General features: G+C 42.2%; 2 protein-coding genes across 5 annotated transcripts in view; both read right to left on the bottom strand.

The window, feature by feature from the left end:
- The window catches only part of CSGALNACT2 (chondroitin sulfate N-acetylgalactosaminyltransferase 2), a 32691-nt gene extending 30037 nt beyond the window's left edge, over positions 1 to 2654 (bottom strand). Inside the window, exon 1 of the mRNA XM_030950784.1 lies at positions 2551 to 2654. The gene's annotated coding sequence lies outside the window, so the exon portion shown is untranslated. The remainder of the gene's footprint in view (positions 1 to 2550) is intronic.
- Positions 2655 to 17678: 15024 nt separating this feature from the next.
- The window catches only part of RET (ret proto-oncogene), a 75519-nt gene continuing 73042 nt past the window's right edge, over positions 17679 to 20155 (bottom strand). For all 4 annotated transcript variants that reach the window (XM_030950782.1, XM_030950780.1, XM_030950781.1 and 1 more), the window contains one exon: positions 17679 to 18773. In XM_030950782.1, coding sequence (XP_030806642.1) covers positions 18616 to 18773 — 158 coding nt within the window. In that variant the 3' untranslated portion in view covers positions 17679 to 18615. The remainder of the gene's footprint in view (positions 18774 to 20155) is intronic.

Below are 20155 nucleotides of genomic sequence, written 5' to 3' on the forward strand. Positions count from 1 at the left end.
ATAAAACTATACTCCCATTCCCTTCATAAAGCATTCTATTTCTTTTATCAACACCTTGTGAGTTCTGGTCTCATTTCCCCACTTCTAGCATTAAGCTTAAAAGAGTATAATTAGATTCATATATAAAGCAGTTATTTGTGGCTTGGTCTTTTTTTTTCTAAAAACAATATGCTCCTGAAAATATTTTCTTCCCAATGTGCTCTTTGAGAATGATTTTTTTTTAAAGTCTTGTACTCTTGAAACCCCTGCCTATTTTCTATGTTGTTTTTCCAGAAGCAAAATTATCATGGCTTTTTCCATACTTTTATTCTGAAGGGCTGATCCTTTAGAGGGCAGATGAGCTAACAAAAAGCCAAGGACATTATCAGCTCCAGCACTTATCCAAAGCCTTTCATCCCACCTCTGTGATCCTGTTTCCGCATTATTTGAGAAAATACTGCAAGTCATGAAGCTTGCTTCATAATGACAGGCTGCTTCAGAGACAAGAAAAATATTGTGCAATTTGTTTTCTACAGTGAAAAAAAAATTACCTCATATTTCTCATACCCACCCTCCTGGGAGTTCAGTTTTACCTCTTTTTAAAGTTCAGGTGATTCTGATGGATTCTTTTTATAAAGAGGTCCACAGAACACTTCTGGCAAGCATGAAGTAGCAGACTGTGATGCAGGGGTTGAAATTCTTGTGCCAAATATGCTTGTGGGTTTTCTTGGTAAGAGACCACAGCTACTTATTATTTAACCATGCCCTCAGATGATATTTCTCACTGACTTGGGAAGACCCATATCCTGGAGTTGGATCATAAAAGCAAAGAATTAACATTCAAGAGTAATTTGGTGCAACTTCTACCACAATGCAGCAGCTGTACCAACAGCTTTGGGGGTTTCTTTTTCTCCTTTATTCCTTCCTTCCTTAAGCCTGAGAAAAACGCTAAAACAAAGTCATGGGATCAAGAAGGAAAAGAACTATTCAAGGTCAACTAATCTTAATCACACTGGAGTTCTCACACGTTTTCTCCAGCAACAGACAAGCTAAAGAACGTCTGTTTGGGCAGTACAGTCATGTACTTCAACAGCCACTGTTCCTCCTGCCATGTTCAGCTGCTGATGGTTTAGGACAGTGGTGCTGTAGCAGTGCTCAGTGCAGTCTCCCGATATTTCTGATAAGGACTCACTGGTAGAGTCTCCCACAAAAGCCTCAGGATGTAATTGAGGCTCGCAGCTAACACCTCTCTGCAAAACACATCTACCCCCACTGACAGCTACTGGGAATATTCCCAAAGTGCTGTCTTTGGTGCTCCTCCTTGGAGACACTCTAACTAGCCAATAAATAAAGGCAAGCCAGAAGTTTCCCTCAAACATACTAAAGCAAGGTAGGGACTTGCAGCTACGAGGCCTAGCATTGCAGCCTCCAAGAAGAAGGGGGGAAAAAAGGTATTTTTACTGCACGACCTTAAACTGAGAGATACTGACTCAGTGTTGAAACAACCTCTCTTTTCTGTAGTTAAGTTACCGGTGAAAGACAATAAAGTTAGTCCTTATCCATCATTTACAAGTTGAGCAGAAGAGATCAGTGTCTCAATTTCCACCTTACATAGGGACTTGAAGAGAAAAAAAGCACAAACAAACAACAAAACCACAGAATAAAGTAAACACTGATTACGCTCCACTGAAAACATGTCCTACCAAATTTAAATTCCTACATACTTAGGTTTAAAAAAGGTCTTGCAAATTGCAATATCCCCCGTTACTGCTTTAGCATTTCTGAATTAATTGACTGGTGACAATTACACAATTTATTTTTATGCTCAACACCAAACTCTCACAGTTCGTGAGACCACAGAATTTACCGAGCAAGAACGCGTCTGACAAAACGGAGATGTAAACCACAGTTTAAACAACGCTCAACATTCCACCGAGGATAATTAAGCACGCTCATCATCATCATTTCCCCTATTTTGGGGGGATGGTGGAAGGAGGGGGGGTTTCTCGCGGCCCCAGCGAGCCCGAAGGCCGCTCCGCAGCCCGGCACAGCCCGGCACAGCCCGGCCGGGCGCTGCCCCGTGCCCGCTCCAGCGCTGCGCTGTGCCGGGGGGGCCGCCTGCTGCATCCCGCTGCCTGCGGCTGCACAAACGCGCTCGCAGCACGCCTACGGCCAGCGAACACAATGGAAACGCAGCCGTGAGTGACAGATTCGTTTTATTGTTGAAACAGCACTACGGTACAACCGAGTGGCCCGGTATGCCAGGCCGCCGCGCCAGGGCGGTCGGGGCAGCCCCGGCTGTGCGCCCGCGGCCGCCCGGGGCGCTCGGTGCGGGCCGGCCGCAGCCCGCCCCGGGCCGGGACACGGGGCCGGGCCCGCCGCGGTGCCGCTGCCCTCGGCCGGGAGGGGCTCCGGGGCGCTGCGCGGCACCTTCTGCCGGCAGCGGCGAGGGGCGGCGGGCCGGCCAAAGGCGGCGGGCAGGTGAGGGGCGCGGGGCCGGGGAGGAGCGGGGAGGAGCAGGGAAGAGCGGGGCGGCGGGAGGGCAGAGGGGCGCGGTGCCGCCGTACTCACCGCGCGGGCCGGCGCGGAGCCCGCCTGCACTTCCTGCGTGCTCGGAAATGAGCGGGCGGGACCCTCCGCCGCGCCGCTTAAAGGGGACGGGCCGGCCGCCCCCGACCGCCCCCGGGGCGGGACCGGGTCCCCCGCGCAGTCCCGTGGGGAAGCGGGGCCGCCGCCGCTGCTCGGCAGCGGGGAGGGGCCGAGGGACCTTCCTCCGTTCCCGCACCCCGCCCTGCAGCGCCGTCGCTCCCCGCTGCCCAGAGGCGGGGGCGCGCTGCGCTCCCGATGCCCCGGGAGCGGCGAGAAGCGCTCGTCTGTGGGCTGGAGCGGAGCGGATCAATGCACCCTCCGCAGCTGTGCCCACCGCGCCCGCCGGGCCGGCCCCTCAGCGCCGCGGCCGCACCGAGCGCGACCGGAGGTTCCCCGGCGCTCCGGGCCCCTGCGCTGCCCGCTCGCAGCGCTGCCCAGCCGGGCACTGACCCTGCCTGCCCTGGGAACAGCCCCGGCACTGCCCGGGCACCGACAGCACAGCTGCTCTGCCTGCCCTGGATGGGGCTCCGCGGCTCGCAGAGGTCCTGCACCCGCAGCAGCAGAGTGATGCTGATTTCTCATGTTAGCAAAACCCTGACATGTAGCCGTTATGGTGGAAACAAGAAGCAGAATTTCCCAATAATTGTTTTTTACTTATCCAAGTATTTATGTACGGTTCTGTATTTCCAGAAGAACATTTCACTACGCTATTTTTTTTTAATTATTAGTTTTCTGCAGGGCTTGACCTGAAAGGAAGCCAGGCTTGGGAACTCATGCAGCTTCCAGCCACATGCATGAGTGGCGGCTTGTAGCCGTTTAAAAGGGGAAAGCTCAGGAAGCTGGCAAGATAGGAATGTTCTTCCCAAGATATGTACCAAATAGTTTTGATTCTGCTCATCAAAAACAGAGTCAGAGAAAGCCAGTAAAGGCTTATTAGGTACAGGCCTGCACCCTCTAACCTGACATCACTGCTGGATTGCCTGGGACTGCTCACCTGCCTCAAAGGCAGGCACTGAGGGCATTCCAGAACCGAGCCCTAGTGGTCTGAGCAGCAGAGGCTGCATCCTTTGCCACGCTACTGCTCTGCTGAGATCTGTACGCCATTTAGCATAGAGCAGCCCTTTGTCTTCAGGCAGGCATAAACCCGTTTGTTCATAAATAGCTGCCCCACACAGCGTGGGAGGGGCTGGGTGTCCAAGGACCAGATCTGTTCAGTCTAGGTTTCAAGCCCTCAGACAGCAAAGGACTTTCCAGGGAATATCTTAAATGAACAGGGAGAAGACCCTTGGCTGGTGTTACCGACCATCCATCCAGACACTTTCCTAGCCATTAAAACTTGTCACAATGCTAGATCATCATTTTAGGTATCCCTCAAAGGTATACTTAAAATGTATATTCATAGAAGAGAATTATCAGAGGGTTTTAAATATTCACACATGCACTGCTCAAACCAGGTAACTGTGGCTTTATTGTTCTTTGAAAACAATATGTAAATATACTATTTTAAACCTCACTTCATGGAAAATTTCAGTAGTGCATATTACAGATGACTGTTGAACATCCTGCTTGTCATCTCTGTTGTGGATAATGAGAAGGAGTTTAGTAGACACCTTCACACTGGAGACTGCAGTGTTCTGTAGACATAATGTTTGCGAGTGCAAGAAGATAACGGAATGGAAATAACCGAAATTACTGATTTTGTTAACTAACCCTACATTGTAGATCTGAAAGAAACTCTGACAATGCTGCAGCACCCACTGGTTGGCCTGCAGAGATCAACCAGACTGAATATTGTCCTTCATGTTTCCCAGGTACCACCTTTCTGCACATGAGCTCGCTGCTGCTATGTGGGCAGAGCTATAGAGGGCCTTCCAGGGGATTATACACAGAATACTTCTTCTCCAAGTGCCAGTTTCCTCTGCTTACCAGAATTTCTTCTCTACTAGAAAGGTTGTTTTTTTTCCCAGATTGAGAGAAGGAAAAAATAGATTTCTTAACCTCTCCTAGGAACAACATGGGTATTCATAGTCATCTCTGTATGAAAGGTCTGCCGTGTCAGGAAAAATGATGTGTTTGCAGTGATATGTATAGTTTCCTGATTCTTCTATCAGAACAAGCTCTTCTAAGATTAGATATTCCTTCATAAATCAGACGTATATTTATGCAGACAGATGTTATAGTTCCTATTTGGTGTTAATCTTACAGGTGTACAAAGGAATTCCCATGTTGTTTGTGAATAAAGCAGGGAATAAAACATTTAGGAAATATCTGTGTTTTAAGATACAATTAATTTCAGCCTCAGAATTTTTCTTAGGCAGTTGCAGAATTCCTAGCATCTGAGAGCAATAGTATATATATTTATATATTTATAATTTATGTGACTCAACTTTTAATTTTCCTAAAATATTATGATAGGATGGTTATTTAGGAGACAGACTTTAAAAATGTTTCCCTAAACTTGGCTAAACACTGTTTTTAAATTGGTACAGTTGGGGGAAAGGAAGTGGCTGGCTGGCAATAGCTTATTCAAAAAAGAAGCATTTTCCAGAACAGCATTAGCTCCAGCCTCTAGTGGTTTTGGTTTTCTTTTTCGTGCCTGCTTTTTTTTTAAGAATATGTGTGGGCTGGAGGGGAAGAAACAAAAGAAAAAGAGAGAGAAGAGCTGATCTGAGAACATGATACCAAAGTGAAGGAGTAATGTAAATGAGGCCAAAGGAGAAAAGAAAAAAAGCAATCCTTCAACAAAGGATAGTTTTGTTCTATTAACCTCTTGAGCCAAAATGAAACATGCATGTAGAATAAGAAAAATGGTCCATTATTTTGCCTGAAAATTCTGAGCTTTAATTGTCAAACAATAGTCATTAGTTTGCCTTGACACAAGGCTTTTTGTCAAATACCACAGCTCAGCTTTACCGATGGCACAATTCCAACATGATCCCATGTGAAACCACTTGCTTTTTCCTGAAGTGTTGCAAATTATTTATAACACATACTGAACAATGCAAGCAAAATCATGAACAATTTTAATAGCCCAAAATCAACCCTCCTACAATATTTTAATCATTGTGATTTACATCCCTCAAGATCCTCAATCTGAGCTTCCCACCAAGTTGCACTCTGTAACCCTTTGTCACTGCTCCTGTTGCTCTGGGCAGTGGAACCCTGGGGTCTTGGGAGAGGCCGTGCTCTTGAGCAGCATTAACTCACGCCTGCCTGGGGCCATGCCAGGCTCCAGCTCAGGCTCTGCTGGCACTGCTGCAGTGAGAGCCCAGTCCAGGGCTTACTCTGGACCTCTGGAAGGACACGGTCCTGTTGTCATCATGGGGCATCAAGGACACGTGTAGAGGCACTTGGAATGCCAGGATGTTTTACCGTGCTGCTTTCAGAGACTGGAATAATCCCTTGACTTGCCTGAGCTTTAGGAGAGACAGCTCATCTGTGAAATTAGTTTGTACCAACATACCATGCAAAAATCTTCCTGTGTTTATTGTTACTGTGCCCTTTATTTTGCATTGAGCAACATTTCCTTTTTGTCAACGCCTAGGGTTTTGGCCTCTGCATCTCTGAGTGCTGAAGGACTGCATTTTTTTCATGTAGTATTTTGGGATCAAATAAATAGTAATTCTTTGGTATTATAATGTACCAAATTTTGGACTCAGAAGCATATAATTTATATAATGTTTGGTAAATGAACTGCTATGGATTGCTTATTTCCTGTTGTTTTGGGATCACAGTTGCTAAATTACTTCCTTTCAAAAATTCTCATTAGGAAACAGTATCAACTGACATAAAATTTATATAGAGTCCTTTCATACATTAAAGCAGACTCAATAATTATGGTACTAATTCATGAAAATAGAAGATGTTCCTTATCACAAAAACATAATCAATACAATCACAGCTGTAAGTGAATGTAAATAAGATTTCGTTTTATCTGCTATCTGGAAAAGCTTTCTTCTGATAACAGAAGTGCTTACTGTAGTCCACTTGCTTTTTTCTTTGAATAGTGACAGTTTAGCATCTGGAAAAGTGTATGGAAGGATAAATCGGAATTTTTTGGATACAATCTCTTCAAATAACTTTTTCTTTTTGAAACCAACATATAGTTGCTGTTAGCAACAAATGTTTACCAGGCTCTGTGACAGCAGCAAATGGATTGTGGAAACATTCCTGTACCACCAGTACAGTGTGGCTCTGGCTGGTGCCATGGGGGAAAGGAATACAGAAGGGGACAAGCAGGGAGCTGCATTAAATGCCTGGGCTCTGCTGCTGCTCCAGCGGAGAGCAGCAGGCCATATTCTGCAGTGGTGGCTGAGCATTTTCCTGGCCACATGGCCGTGTTTTTCCTGGCAGGAACAAGGGGTTGTGTGCCCACAGTTCCACTGCTCACTCCCAGCTGCATCAGGGTCTCACATCAGAGTCAGCAGTAACAACATATATGGAAAGTAATCCATTAGGTACTGCTGGAATTCTATACTGGTTTATTTCTGACCATTCCAAAACACCTTTACTATATAGCTTCTGTCTAATAGCACCAAGAAGTGCTGTAGGCATTTTTCTAAAAAGAAAAGAAAACTTTGTCACAAATACATTGACTGACTGCAAAGCAGTTCTGAAACAAAGTACAAGCAACCATATTTTGTGCCTAGAATTGAAAACAAATAGGAGGGCTTTGACTGGAAGATTTGGTGTTATGCAAAACATACTAAAAAATTACACAATCCGGTTTTTTTTTTGTCCTTCAGTACTGCAGAACATTAACCTAAGAATACCTTAAAATAACATATTTAAAATCAATTCTATTAAATTAGTTTTTAAATTGTAGACTTGACTACCTAGAATGCAGCAAAAGAAGTAAGTTAGAACATTCTATATATGAGATTTAAGCCAGAAAATCTTTCATGAACACTCCTTGTCTGATGAGATAACAATACAAATTATCAAGGTCTTTGGCTGGTTATCTGGTTGGGGTTTTTTTCAGTGCCTGAAGGCCACATGCACCAAAGCTCAAGTTACTCAGCTAAATATTTACAGTAAGTGCAATCTCTCTAGAGAGAAATATTTGGGCTTTCTTAATCTCACATTCGTGTTTTACACAAAATAGTGTATCAGTATTTAATATGTGCTACTGCATGATCAGGTGTACCCACTGAGCCTGCCCAAGAGTCAATAAAACCACCACCACTTCCACACCAAATAAAAGCAAAACTGTAGAAAGGCACAGGACAGAGATGATCATCCATGCTGATAGTTTAGTAAACAGTTAGTACAAAGACAGTGTTCATTTCTTTGTTCATTAGACAGGACCAGAGACTAAGAAACTTCTGTGTTCATTGTCTGTACTGTGCTGCTCCATTGTTTGCAATATTTATCTACTCCAGTTTAGGGTTTGGGTCTTTTTGCTTCTGTTAAGACTTGTCTGTCACAGCCCAAAAAACATCTCCCTCCATTTGAGTAAGAACTCCAGCCAGTTCATAAAACAAATTATTTGTTTCTCTTGTTTCTGGTACCATTCATTGTTGCATATACACCATTAAAATGTTTATAAGTGCAACATTTTTCATATTTTTAAACTCGTCCCATAAAATGGCAGGGAAGTAATAATAAATCACCGAACTACTTTGATTTTATTAGCAGTACTGTTCCAATGACTGAAAAACTCTCACAGGGCTGTAACAGTGTTAAGAAAGGGCAAAAGGAAGGTTCCCTTGTCAAAAGAGAACCCTCCTGGGTACCACAGAATATCAACAGAAAACCAGAAAAAAATACCATACCTCACTTGAGCAGCTGAAAATACTTTGTTTAGATTTTCATGGAAACTGGCATCTGTTGCTGTGGTGCATAAAAGCAGTGGCTGATTTTGGAAAAGTGTTAAAGTATGCTGTTGAGACTTCACTGCTATCGTTATAAAATCAATGGGTAAGGATGAACTGATTTGCAAAGTCAGGAGCAAATGTCACTGCATTCCTAGCAGTCTCACAAGCTTCTCTTTAATTGCTGACTTGTAATGATTGTTTTATCTTTGTTAGGAAAAAAGTTTTGCTAATGAGCATCTTACAATGACTCACATCTGTTGGTAAAATGAAACTCAAAATCAAATTAATTCAAAGCAAGATTTTACATTAGAAATGCAATTACAGGAGAGCTGAACATTTTGAAAATCACTTGAATTTGTTCCCACTCCTTCTCAAGAGCAAGGAAAATGTGTTCTTGCTTCTCCTTTTCTGTTCCTATTAGAAATAGAATGAGAAAGACCCAATCTGGCAGCCTGCACCCCATTTAAATTATGGAATATCAAGTTCAGAAGTATTTATTAGATGGAATCGAATTGTTATAAATGACATTTCCATTTCAGTTTCATTCTCTTTTTAATCTAAATGTAAAGAATGTCAGTTACCAGTTCTGGCACTATGCTAGACAAGCAAGGATTTGCACTATTTAAAAAACAAATCATATTTATGACAGGATAAGCAGAGATAAAATGTTTTCTCAAACTGACTTTTTCTGCAACTCAAGCATCTTAGAAGCAGTGTGCAAGTTGTGTTTAAATTACTGATGTACACTCACAACATGAAGATGTTCATTATGAGTGCAGACAAACGCAAATAGTAAAATTTGGCCATGTGTAGGAGGTGAAAAAACATTTCTTAACTTGTGAATGCTAAAATGCTGCTGATAATTTTATGTATGTTTTCTGCTCCCCCTGAGCTGTGGTTAAATCTTGTGTGACAAGGTCTTCAGTTTAGACTTGATGCCTTTCATAGCAATAAAGGTAATATGGGCTACTCATATCACTGTGTTTCAAGGTTTAATACCCTTGAACAGTGTTCTGCTATGTATTGCCTAGGAAATATAATTCTCATTTGAAATCGTAACAATTAGAAGCAATCTCTAGTTTAAGGTCTAGCATTTCAAAGCATGCATTTCACATTTTCTAACACGAGGAAACTATAATGGAGACTCAGAAAGCAAACAGAATTGATTCCATAACCATTATTTCTGTTGGTTACAAAGTTGTCTCTGACGGTAACTTGTTGTAACCTAACTTGATTGCTTACTTTATCTTTGTGCATGTAAAAATGGGGATCAATATTCTGCAGTATAAATTAAAGTATTCTTTGTAGCATTTCTACAAAAACTCACATCATCTGGTTTTCCTTGGTATTTAACAAACTGTCACAGTTCATTTTAACAAATGATTCTGGAAGAACAACACTGGTTTACACCTCCAATTGCAATGTTTTAAAATAAAAATCCCTACAGGCTGCATAAACTTTATGCCTTTCTGTTTGCTGGCTGGACCAGGGCACTGTTCAGAAAGCCTCTGCACAGGAAAAACAGTGAAGTATGCATTGAGATGATTTCCTGACTCGATGCTAAAATCTCCCTCAATTATTTATAGCCTGTACCAGAAAGAATAATTCTTGTCTTCTGCTGACACTCTTAACCACACAAATACTATCTTGGAGAACAGTTAACCCTGTTTGTTTCTCACTGGCTGGTTCTCAAAGCTCTGTACACATTTTAAAAACATATACTATGGCTCTGGTATTGATTTCCTGGATCTTTTCATACACTTTTCCCACATTTCAGTCTTTACAATGCTCTTCCAAGCTTTTCAATCATCTGAAGATGAATCCTTACTAGCTTTCTCAAGGAAGGGGATCAGCTCTGTCTCTCAGCCTCCTCATCTGTCCCATCAGTCACCCTTTACTTAGGATTCCACCCTTTTGACATGTGCTTTTCCAACAGACAAGAATTTATTCTGAATCTCTTCCTTTTTTGTGACATACTCTTCAAAAAAGGGAAACTATTCTTGTTATTGGCAGCAGTTTGGCAAAAAAAAAAATAGAATTAATGTATCCTATTGGTTTATTGATTTGCACTGGGCTATAGCTTACACCACATTACATTCTCTGAAAAACTAAGTGGAGTTTTTGGTTTTTTTTCCCCTAAAATAAATATCAAATATACCTAAATACAGGCAAGCAAGATTCTTTGCAAACCAAATGCTTAAAATACATATTCATTTGATTTAGTTTTATTAAAAATTTTAAAATACTTCCATCCTTAAGCGCAGTAAATTCAGAAAGGAAATTGCATTGGCAGGAAGTTATGAAAATGACACATGTTCCAAACGAAAATCAGTGTTCACATCAAACTCTTTCAATCGTGATCAGGTCAGGAAGGAATGCCCTGAACAGCTGAAAAATTATATAAGGGCTTAAACAATAATTTATGTGACCTGCTGAGAGAAGAAAAATCAGACTAGGAACTGCAGTGATTGATTGATACCCAGACTGACGCTGTTCAGGAATTGTTCAGGATTTCAAATCTATGATAAGTACAACTGCCGTGCTCTTAAACTGTTCTCACTATTTAGATTACTCTGTAATCCATATGAAAATGCTTTCAGGTGAGATAAAATTGCATTTTTATGAATTGTACCTTTTTAACCCAAACAAGGAGTTAATTATTTCTGATAAGCTTAAGGGAAGGTGCACTCATCTATCCTCAGGCAGGCAAAATGCTTTTACTTAACTTCAAAGCATTATCTTTAACAATGGCTCAAAGAAAAAGATTTCAGCAAGAAATTTGTTGGTTTATGATACATATAACTCTTTAAAAGACCAGGTAAAGCTAAAAAACACTATAAAAAGAGAGGAACTTTTGATTTTCTCAGAATGCATTAGAAGTACTTAATTATTGTAACTGGAAGACACAGGTTGCTGTCCCAAAGTTTAGAACTGAAAGTTTAGAAATGAGAAATACGAACCAGAGCTTAAACTAACGACTCAGCTTTACTGGAGAACTTAATAAATACCAAATAATATTTCATTCATTGTCTCTGCTAGGTATAAATTAAAATTTTATTTGTGTTTACCTGTTCTCTAGTGTCTAATATTTCATTCTACAGACTGTTTCCCAACAGGCAAGTTAAAATATTGTACCAGGGATGGGCACCAAGGCTATTGCTACTTTGACCACATTTTGATAATATCCTTTGTACTTTTGCTAGTTGAATCTTGGGATATTGGACTTTAGACCAGCAAATGTAAATGAATAATGTATTTATGAATGATCCCACTAACTTCAGAGGGACTACTTAAATTTTACGAAGTTTGATAGAGAGGACATGAACTTAAGTTTTCTTATTAAGATTTTAAGTGCTTGCATAAATTCCATAAATTTTTATGGAATGATTTGGTTCTGTTCAGGAAGTTTGCTTGGGCTGAAAAGATCAAATCATTCATCACATTGTGGCCCATCTACACTCTGTTCATGGGGACTATTGCCTGTTGCTTTTGAATATTATCTCCAGTATTTTGTTATAAATTTACCACTGTAGCTACAGTGAGAAACAACACTTTCAGGTAAGCTGAGTTTTGAAACAAAATAGTTCAAAATTATAAGCAATTTTTTTAAATTTCAAAAGTTATAGAGTAGAAATATTCTTGAGGGTATCATAGAGATTCATGCATATTTTGCATGACAAGTTGTAGACAAAATCCCAATTAATTAAATATTATGTACCTCATATCCATGGGACAATATTTTAAGAATTTCTACTATATGAAACAGGCTAATTTCTGAAAATTAAAATTTGCAACCTCACAGTAGATTTTCTGAGTATCCTACCGCTGGAAGTTTGTGGAAACCAATATTGCAAGGATTTCCTTGTGCTGCTCTAAGGACTGCACTGACATGTAAGATTCATGCTTTCCCCCATCTGTCACAACTCAAAGCACAGATCAGGTAAACCATGTCATTTCTGCAGATATTTAGAAAAGGTTGGCAGAAATTTTTAGAAAGTTATTGCCTCCAACCTGTGTATTTAGGTGAGTCATTTGTTCCTTCTGAATTCACTTTCCTCAGGGCAGCCAATTGCCTAAGTATTTCTGGCACCAATGGAAATAATCATCTGCTCTATCCCTTTTTTCTCATGTGGGAAGTACATTTACTCTCCAAAGAGGAACTGAAACAAAATTGTCACCATTTTGACTAGCAGCAACACAGAACAAACAGGAAACACTTCAAGGGAAATATTTACAAAAATAGCTTACACAGAAGACAAAAGAAGCTTTTATACTATGAATGAATACTTAAATGCCATAATCTATTTCTTGCCAACATTCATGAACAGGAAAGGAGTCAAAATTAATTGGATTAGGAAATATGTAATTTTTCATTAAACTGCACTTAATGCAGGTAATTGTGCATGGAAACTGTAATTACGGGCCATGTATGTATTTTATATGCAGGACCTATGTCCAGTAGGATAGGTAGCAATAATAATTAGTAAAATTTTCACACAAATTAATGGTTGGAACAACATTGACTTATGCTAAAAGTCTAAAGTACACACTACTCCCTGCATCCACTGGTTATTTCAGCACCACTTTTTGTCCCACTCACCTAGTGCACTGCAGTGTTGTCACAGGACTGTTAGATTAGAAACTGGGTGTTTCACACCTCTCAGTTGCATACTGTTGCTGAAGATACTGGATAAAGTTACATTCTTCATTTAAGGAAGAAAAAAACCCAAACAAAACCAAAAATCTTGATGCCTTGGTTGCTCATGGCCAGTGAGGAATTCCCATTTACAGACATAAGATACAGGAAAACAACTAGACAAACCATATAGTTACCACAAGTGTAATTTTTGTCTCCTTTTTTGTAGATCTCTCAGTAGAAAAAACAGCCCATATAAAGAGATGAATTTTCAGTGCCCTTTGTTTTCCAAGTGTGCACTCTGACAGTCGTGTCATGCCAATGAAGATCACCGGGGCGTCACAGCACAGCCCCTCCTGCATTCAGAGCTGTGTTTTTGCTGTGCGTGAGATTACTCAACATGGCACATGTCTGTGCAAAGGAAAGGCTGCTGTGCCTACTGCTTGTCTAAAACCAGGACAGGATCAAGGCAGGCCAACAGGGAAGCTCTTTCAATTCCAACACACAACTTCATATCCCACTTTTTGCAAAATGAAAATCTGTGTTCAGGTTTTGGCAGTCTGACTCAAGACCATGTTTCTGAAATCACAGACTTTAATGGAAACATAAAGTTGATACACAAAACAACATCTGAAAACAGATCTGAAACATCTAAATTGGACTGTGACAGGAGCAAGCTTTGGTAGAATTGGATTATTTAGAATAACCATCACAACGCTAACAACGAGTCACTCGGGATTTACATCCCAACATTTGTAGCAAACGAAAGGTTACCCTTAACCATGGTAGATTACAAATAAAGACAAAGGTAGTGCTGATCATTTACTCTTCCACATAGAACATGACTCACAGTCTGATTGTTCTCCCAAATACCAAGTTGCTTTTGTAAGGATAACATTTTTATATTCCACCTTAACAAATTCCAGTGACATTTGCCTTGAGTAGTTTCAACAGCAGAGTTTTAGACCAATGTTTTCTGTGCAACCGTTTTTTATTTGTTACTTTCAAGGTAATAGGTTTATTTGGAATTATGTTATGGCAGTGTCCTGTGCATGGCAGTATATGCAATTTGGAGCTGAGAGGAGGTCTCCAACCCACTTAACAAGACTGCAAATAAAATCACTGTACTTGAGTATCTGCATAAGGTATGCTGAGGCAGAGGACGTCCTGTGGCAGAGCTGCAGGAGGGGGTGAGAAGGCTACATAACTTCAGGCTGTGAAGGAGTTGGATGGCTGGTTCCAAGGGCAGCCTGCAGTAAACCCATAGCCAAAGAGGCAAAAACTCCCGCACCATGCACACACAGAAGGGAGGAGGGGTGTCAGTAAGGCAAAAGAATGGAAACTTGAAATGACAAGGACCTGCTGGAGGAAGAGACTTCCCTGAAACCTGAGGTGACCCTGCAGAACCACTTCAGCACTCTGCAGGCTGGAGAGAGAGGACCCATCACATCAGCGGTGAGGCAGCCCCATCTGTCCCTGTGCAACAACCAGCACAACTAGCAAAGGTGGCAGGTGACAGTAGCAGGGGACTCTCCTCTGAGAGGCATGGAGGCAGCCACTCATCAACCTGACTGATTACCAGAGAGCTGCAGCAGGGATGTCACCAGAGCCTCATACAGTCTCCTGACCATTATCTGCTGCTGCTGTTCCTTGTGTGCACCAGGGATACAGCCAGGAGTGCTCTGAGGAGGACCAAGGACATTACAGATCCCTGGGAGTGGTGCTGAGGGACTCAAGTGCTGGCAGCTTTTTCATCAGTCCTCCCTGTCAAAGGGAAGGGCTTTGAAAGGGTCAAGTGAATCTGGCAAATCAGCAAATGGTTAGAGGTCTAGTGCCACAGCCAGGGGTCTGGCTGCTCCTGGGGACTCGTGCTGAAAGCCTGGGCTGGTGGAGTCTGATGGGGACCCACCTGCCAGGAACGGCCAGAGCATCTCTGGTCACAGGCTTGCCAAGCTGGTGAAGAAGGCTTACACTGAAGTGGCTGAGAGAGGGAATCCTCAATCCATTCCACTTCCACTCATTTGATGCCAGCGCCAGCAAGGGATGCCCAGAGCTTGGAGAAGGATTGCAAATCAGCAATGGAGAACCTCAAGTGCTGTGCAAGGGAATTCCAGCCATTCCTGCCAGTAAGTTTGCTCCATCAGAGGCCCAGCTTAAACACCTTTTTGCAAATGCACATAGCATGGGGGGATAAACAAGAGCAGCAGGAGACTGAGCACACCTGCAGGGCTGTGAGCTTACTGGCATCAGGTATGTGGTAGGATGGCTCCTATGACTGGAGTGTTGGAGTGGAAGGATACAGGCCCTTTAAGGAAGGACAGGCAGGAAACAGGAGAAGGGAGTGCTGCCCTCTATGTCCATGACCACGTGGAGTGTTTGGAGCTGTACTGGGGTTGGATGAGGAGTTTATGGGCGAGGATTAAAGGGAGGGCAAGGACAAATCACATCATAGTGGGAGTTTAAGGCCACCCAACCAGGAGATGAGATCCAAGCAGATGAGACCCTCTACAGACAGAGAGGCGCTGCCTCATATTCACAGGTCCTGGTCCTCATGGGGGACTTCAACTACCCCAATATCCACTGGAGGGACAACACAGCAGGGCATGAGCAATCCAAGAGATTCATGGACAACTTACTTCTCCAAGTGATGGAGGAGTAAATGAGGAGAGTTACTATGCTGGACCTTGTTCTTTCCAACAAGGAGAGGCTGGTGGGGAATGGGAATCTCAAGGGCAGCCTTGGCTGCAGCGACCATGAAATGGTGGACTTCAGTATCCTGAGGCCAGCGAGGAGGCACACAGCAAGCTCACTAACCTGGACATCAGGAAGGCACACCTTGGCCTCTTCAGGGATCTTCTGGGTAGAGTACCATGGGATAAAGCCCTGAAAGGAAGAGTGACCCAAGAAAGCTGGTTAATATTCAAGGATCACCTCTTGCAAGGTCAGGACCAATGCAACAAAGAGGAAGTCAGGCAGAAATGTCAGGAGACCTGCATGGATGAACAAGGAGTTCCCGGACAAACTCAAACACAAAAAGGAAGCCTATGCTTCCCCCACCCAGAAAAAGGGTGAAAGCAAGGACAGACAGCCTGAGAGGAATACAGAGAAATTGTCCAAGCAGCCAGGGATCAGGTTAGGAAGCTAAAGCCCTGATTGAATTCTATCTGGCCAAGGACACCAAGGGCAACAAAAAAAAAGCTTCTACAGGTACATTGGTGAAAATGTGAGCCGGCTCCAGAAAGAAATGAGAGACTTGGTTACCTGGGATATGGAGAAGGCTGAGGTACTCAATGTCAGTGAGTACATTTTTGCCTTGGTCTTCACCAGCCAGTTCTTCAGCCACTGAGGCCCAAGTTTGCATGAGCCCCTTTGCCAAGGTGGCAAAGGCAGGGACTCTGAGAATAAAGAAACTCCCACCACAGGGGAAGATCAGGTTCTGAACCAGCTAAGGAACCTGAGGGTCCACAAGTCCATGGAACCTGATGACAAAATATGGAACATAAGGTGACATGGCATCACTGAGGGCAAACCCTACAAACATCCTTCTATGACAGGATTACAGTACTGGTTGGTAAGAGAAGAGTGATTGACGCCATCTACCTGGACTTGTGCAGAGCATTCAACACTGTCTCACATTACATCCTTGTCTTGAAACTGGAGAGGCATGGATTTGATGGATGGACCATGTGATGGATAAGGAATTGTCTGGATGGTCACACTCAGAGCTGCTGTCAACAGTTCAATGTCCAAGTGGAGACCAGTGCTGGGCTCCTCAGAGGTCAGTATTGGGACTGGCACTGTTTGACACCTTTGTCGGCGACATCCACAGCAGGATCAAGGGCACCCTCAGCAAGTTTTTCAGTGACACCAGGCTGTGTCGTGCAGCTGACACAACAGAGAGAAGGGATGCCATCCACAGGGACCTTGAAAGGCTTGAGAGGTGGGCCCACACAAACCTCACCAAGTTCAACAAGGCAAGACAAGGTCCTGCACCTGGATCAGGGCAATCCCAGCACAAAGACAGGATGGCTGGAGAATGGACCGAGAGCAGCCATGGGGAAAAGGACTTGGGGGTTGATTGATGAGATGCTCAATATGACCAGGGAATATATTTTTACAGCCCAACAAGCCCACTGTATCCCAGGCTACATCAAAAGCAGTGTGGGCAGCAGGTCAAGGAGGGGTTTCTCCCCCTCTACTCTATTCTTGTGAGACCCAACCCAGAGTGCTGCATCAGCTCTGGCACTCCCAGCACAAGGACTTCATGGACCTGTTGGAGTGGGTCCAGACAAGGGTCACAAAGACTGTCAGAGGGCTGAGCACCTCTCCTATAAAGACAGGCTGATAGAGTTTGGGCTGTTCAGCCTGCAGAAGAGAAGGCTCTGGGGAGACCTGAGAGCAGCCTTTCAGTACCTAAAGGAGCTACAGGAAAGCTGGACAGGGAGTTTTTATCAGGGCATGTAACGTTAGGATAGGGAAATGGCTTTAAACTGAAAGAAGGCAGATTTAGGTTAGATATTAAAAAAAATTATTTACTGTGAAGATGGTGAGGTACTGGAACAGGTTGCCCAGAGAAGTTGTGGATGCCACATCCCTGGCAGTGTTCAAGTCCAGGTTGGATGGGGATTTGAGCAACCTGGTTTAGTGGAAGGTGTCCCTCCCCATAACACAGCAGTGGGCAGCAGGGCAGGGAGTTGGAACTAGATGACCTCCAAGTTCCCTTCCAACACAAACCATTCTATGATGTCACTATTCTATTCTATGAATTCAGTCTAAAAATCCTGTGTAGCCTATTTATAACTCATGAAAGAAACTATGATTGTACAAGACTGTATGTTTTAACATTACTAATACGAAAAGTGATGGAAAGTAAATGTGTCAGACGAACATTCTTGATTGCCATCAGTCTATACAGCTTATCTTGTATCAAATTTATCTCCATTGTGCTAAAGGTAAGAGAAGTTAAGACTAATAAAACAAATTCTCTTCTCATTAAGACAAGACAATACATTTTACAAGACTTCAAATGTTGAATCTCAAGTCCTCTATTGAGTTACTAAATGTTTGCTTCCAAACCAAGATACTGGCTTTGTTAGTGCCAACATCATTCTAACACTTGTCATTTCATAGCAAGTTCATTAATCTGGGAGCCTGTTTCCCTCCTCCCTTCTATATATTGTTTGTGCTTCCTGCTTAGATCAAGTGGTTGTATGCCAAAAGCCACTATAAAAGTAGCAGTTCAAGTACGTTTTACCATCCCAGAATGCTGTAACACAGGATGGTTAGTCTAAAAACCACTGAGGATGAAGTGCAAGGCCATTTGCTCTAAGAAGTTGCCAAATGGAACCATATGCAAACTGGCAACTTAGAAAGAAGTACCAGAACTACAACTCTTATCCAGCTTGATATGTTTTCTGAAAGGGGAGAGTACCAATTATAGTCTTCAGCATAAATAACACACTTGAAAAACTACCAATAAAGGGATTTGCCAATTTTCAAGTTAGTTGTTGATTGTACAAAGAACAACTCAATGGACTTCCCACTCTTTGCCTCCTTGCTTTCCTCAGGAGTCCATTACCTTTCACAAAGAAAATTTTAGTTATCAAACTTGTCCATAAATTTTGCCGCTGAGTGTGAAACCATCCAGTTAGCATAAACACTATCATTTGCATATCTTGAAAACACAGAGTTAGTGCCATCGAATCTTGTGAGTGGAACGGGGCTCTCCTCAGGCCAGTTCGGGTATGACATGCCTAAAAATGAAAACAGATAATTTTTTCTGCACTGAAGAACCATAACTTCATGTGCAGACAGTAAGGCCCTTGGCAAAACTCCCTTCAATACTTTAAGCCAGTCCACTGGATTTTGTCCCAAATCAATTCATATAAGTGGTGTTTTGAAATCCCTGAAGCAGAAATTCAAATGCAGGCAGAAATCCTGGATAAATTAAAGTGCTTACTCAATAAAAAACTGTGTGCATGCATGCACATGTGCATAATAAAAAGTTAGGAACTGTTCTTCTCATAAGCCTCCAACTTTCCATAATTTTATAATTTAACAATCATGTAGCAATATATTGCTTTGCAAGAGAAAGTTCTTGCTGTACAGGAAATGCTCCAAGAATTAATAAACCTATTTGGGACAGGATCCAAAGTCCACTTCAGTGATAGAATATTTCCATTTACTTAAATGGGTGCTTTTCCTTTGGCTTCAGTGAGGTTCTGGGGGCATTTTCACACCCCCACCAGGGATCCCCTGCTCAATTTCAGGAATTCCCAGGAGTGCAACTGAGTAAAGTCCAACAAAGTGCTGAGCACTCCTGTCTTGATTCAGTATTTCAAGTTGTATTTCAGGCCTGTAATTATTTGCATTGAGTGCAGTAACTGTTTCTGTGTTCAGGCACAAGTGATAACCAAAATGGATGCAGAGTGCTTAGCACCATGTTGATTCAGCTGTGCAAGCACAGAACCATAGCAGGGTTGAGATTTTCAAAAACAGAAATCTGCTTCTGTTGCTTATTAAGCATTCAGCATCTGCCACCAACCTTGTGGCAACTTTTTTCTGCTACTTCACTAAGTGCCCCAAAATCAACAAGAGTTGAGAAAACCTAATGAAGAAAATAATAGCTAAGGTATAGATCAAAAATAGACCCAAAGCCATGTATTAATGGCAACTTTTAAACTAAAAGATCCAACTTTTCAAAAGTCATACTGCTTGAAGAATGAAAAAGTATCTGATGTTAGTAAGTATCTAAAACCATGTAGAATATTTAATCAGAAGACAAAATATAGGAGTTTTGGCAAGAACCATTTTTACTGTCCATCTCACCATCACAATATGAAAGCATATGTTCTTTTTAAAAACACTTGCTACATCATTGAGTTGAGGTTTAGTACTAACATGTTTATAACAAATCAAAGGACGTGAAAACAGCTGATATTTTCAAAATGCCCATTGTTAATTAAGTTTTCAAAGGATTTTACATGTCAGTTTAGTCTGTATATAATATTTATATACAGTATTTCTACCTTCTGTATATAATAATCTGTTTTCATCCTATGATACATTAAATACATTTCAGCTTATAGATCCAAAATGTACTAATAGCAGCTGAAATTTAGACATCCTTCTGAAT

This window comes from Camarhynchus parvulus, chromosome 6 (genome assembly GCF_901933205.1).
Source record: "Camarhynchus parvulus chromosome 6, STF_HiC, whole genome shotgun sequence".
NCBI lineage: Eukaryota > Metazoa > Chordata > Aves > Passeriformes > Thraupidae > Camarhynchus > Camarhynchus parvulus.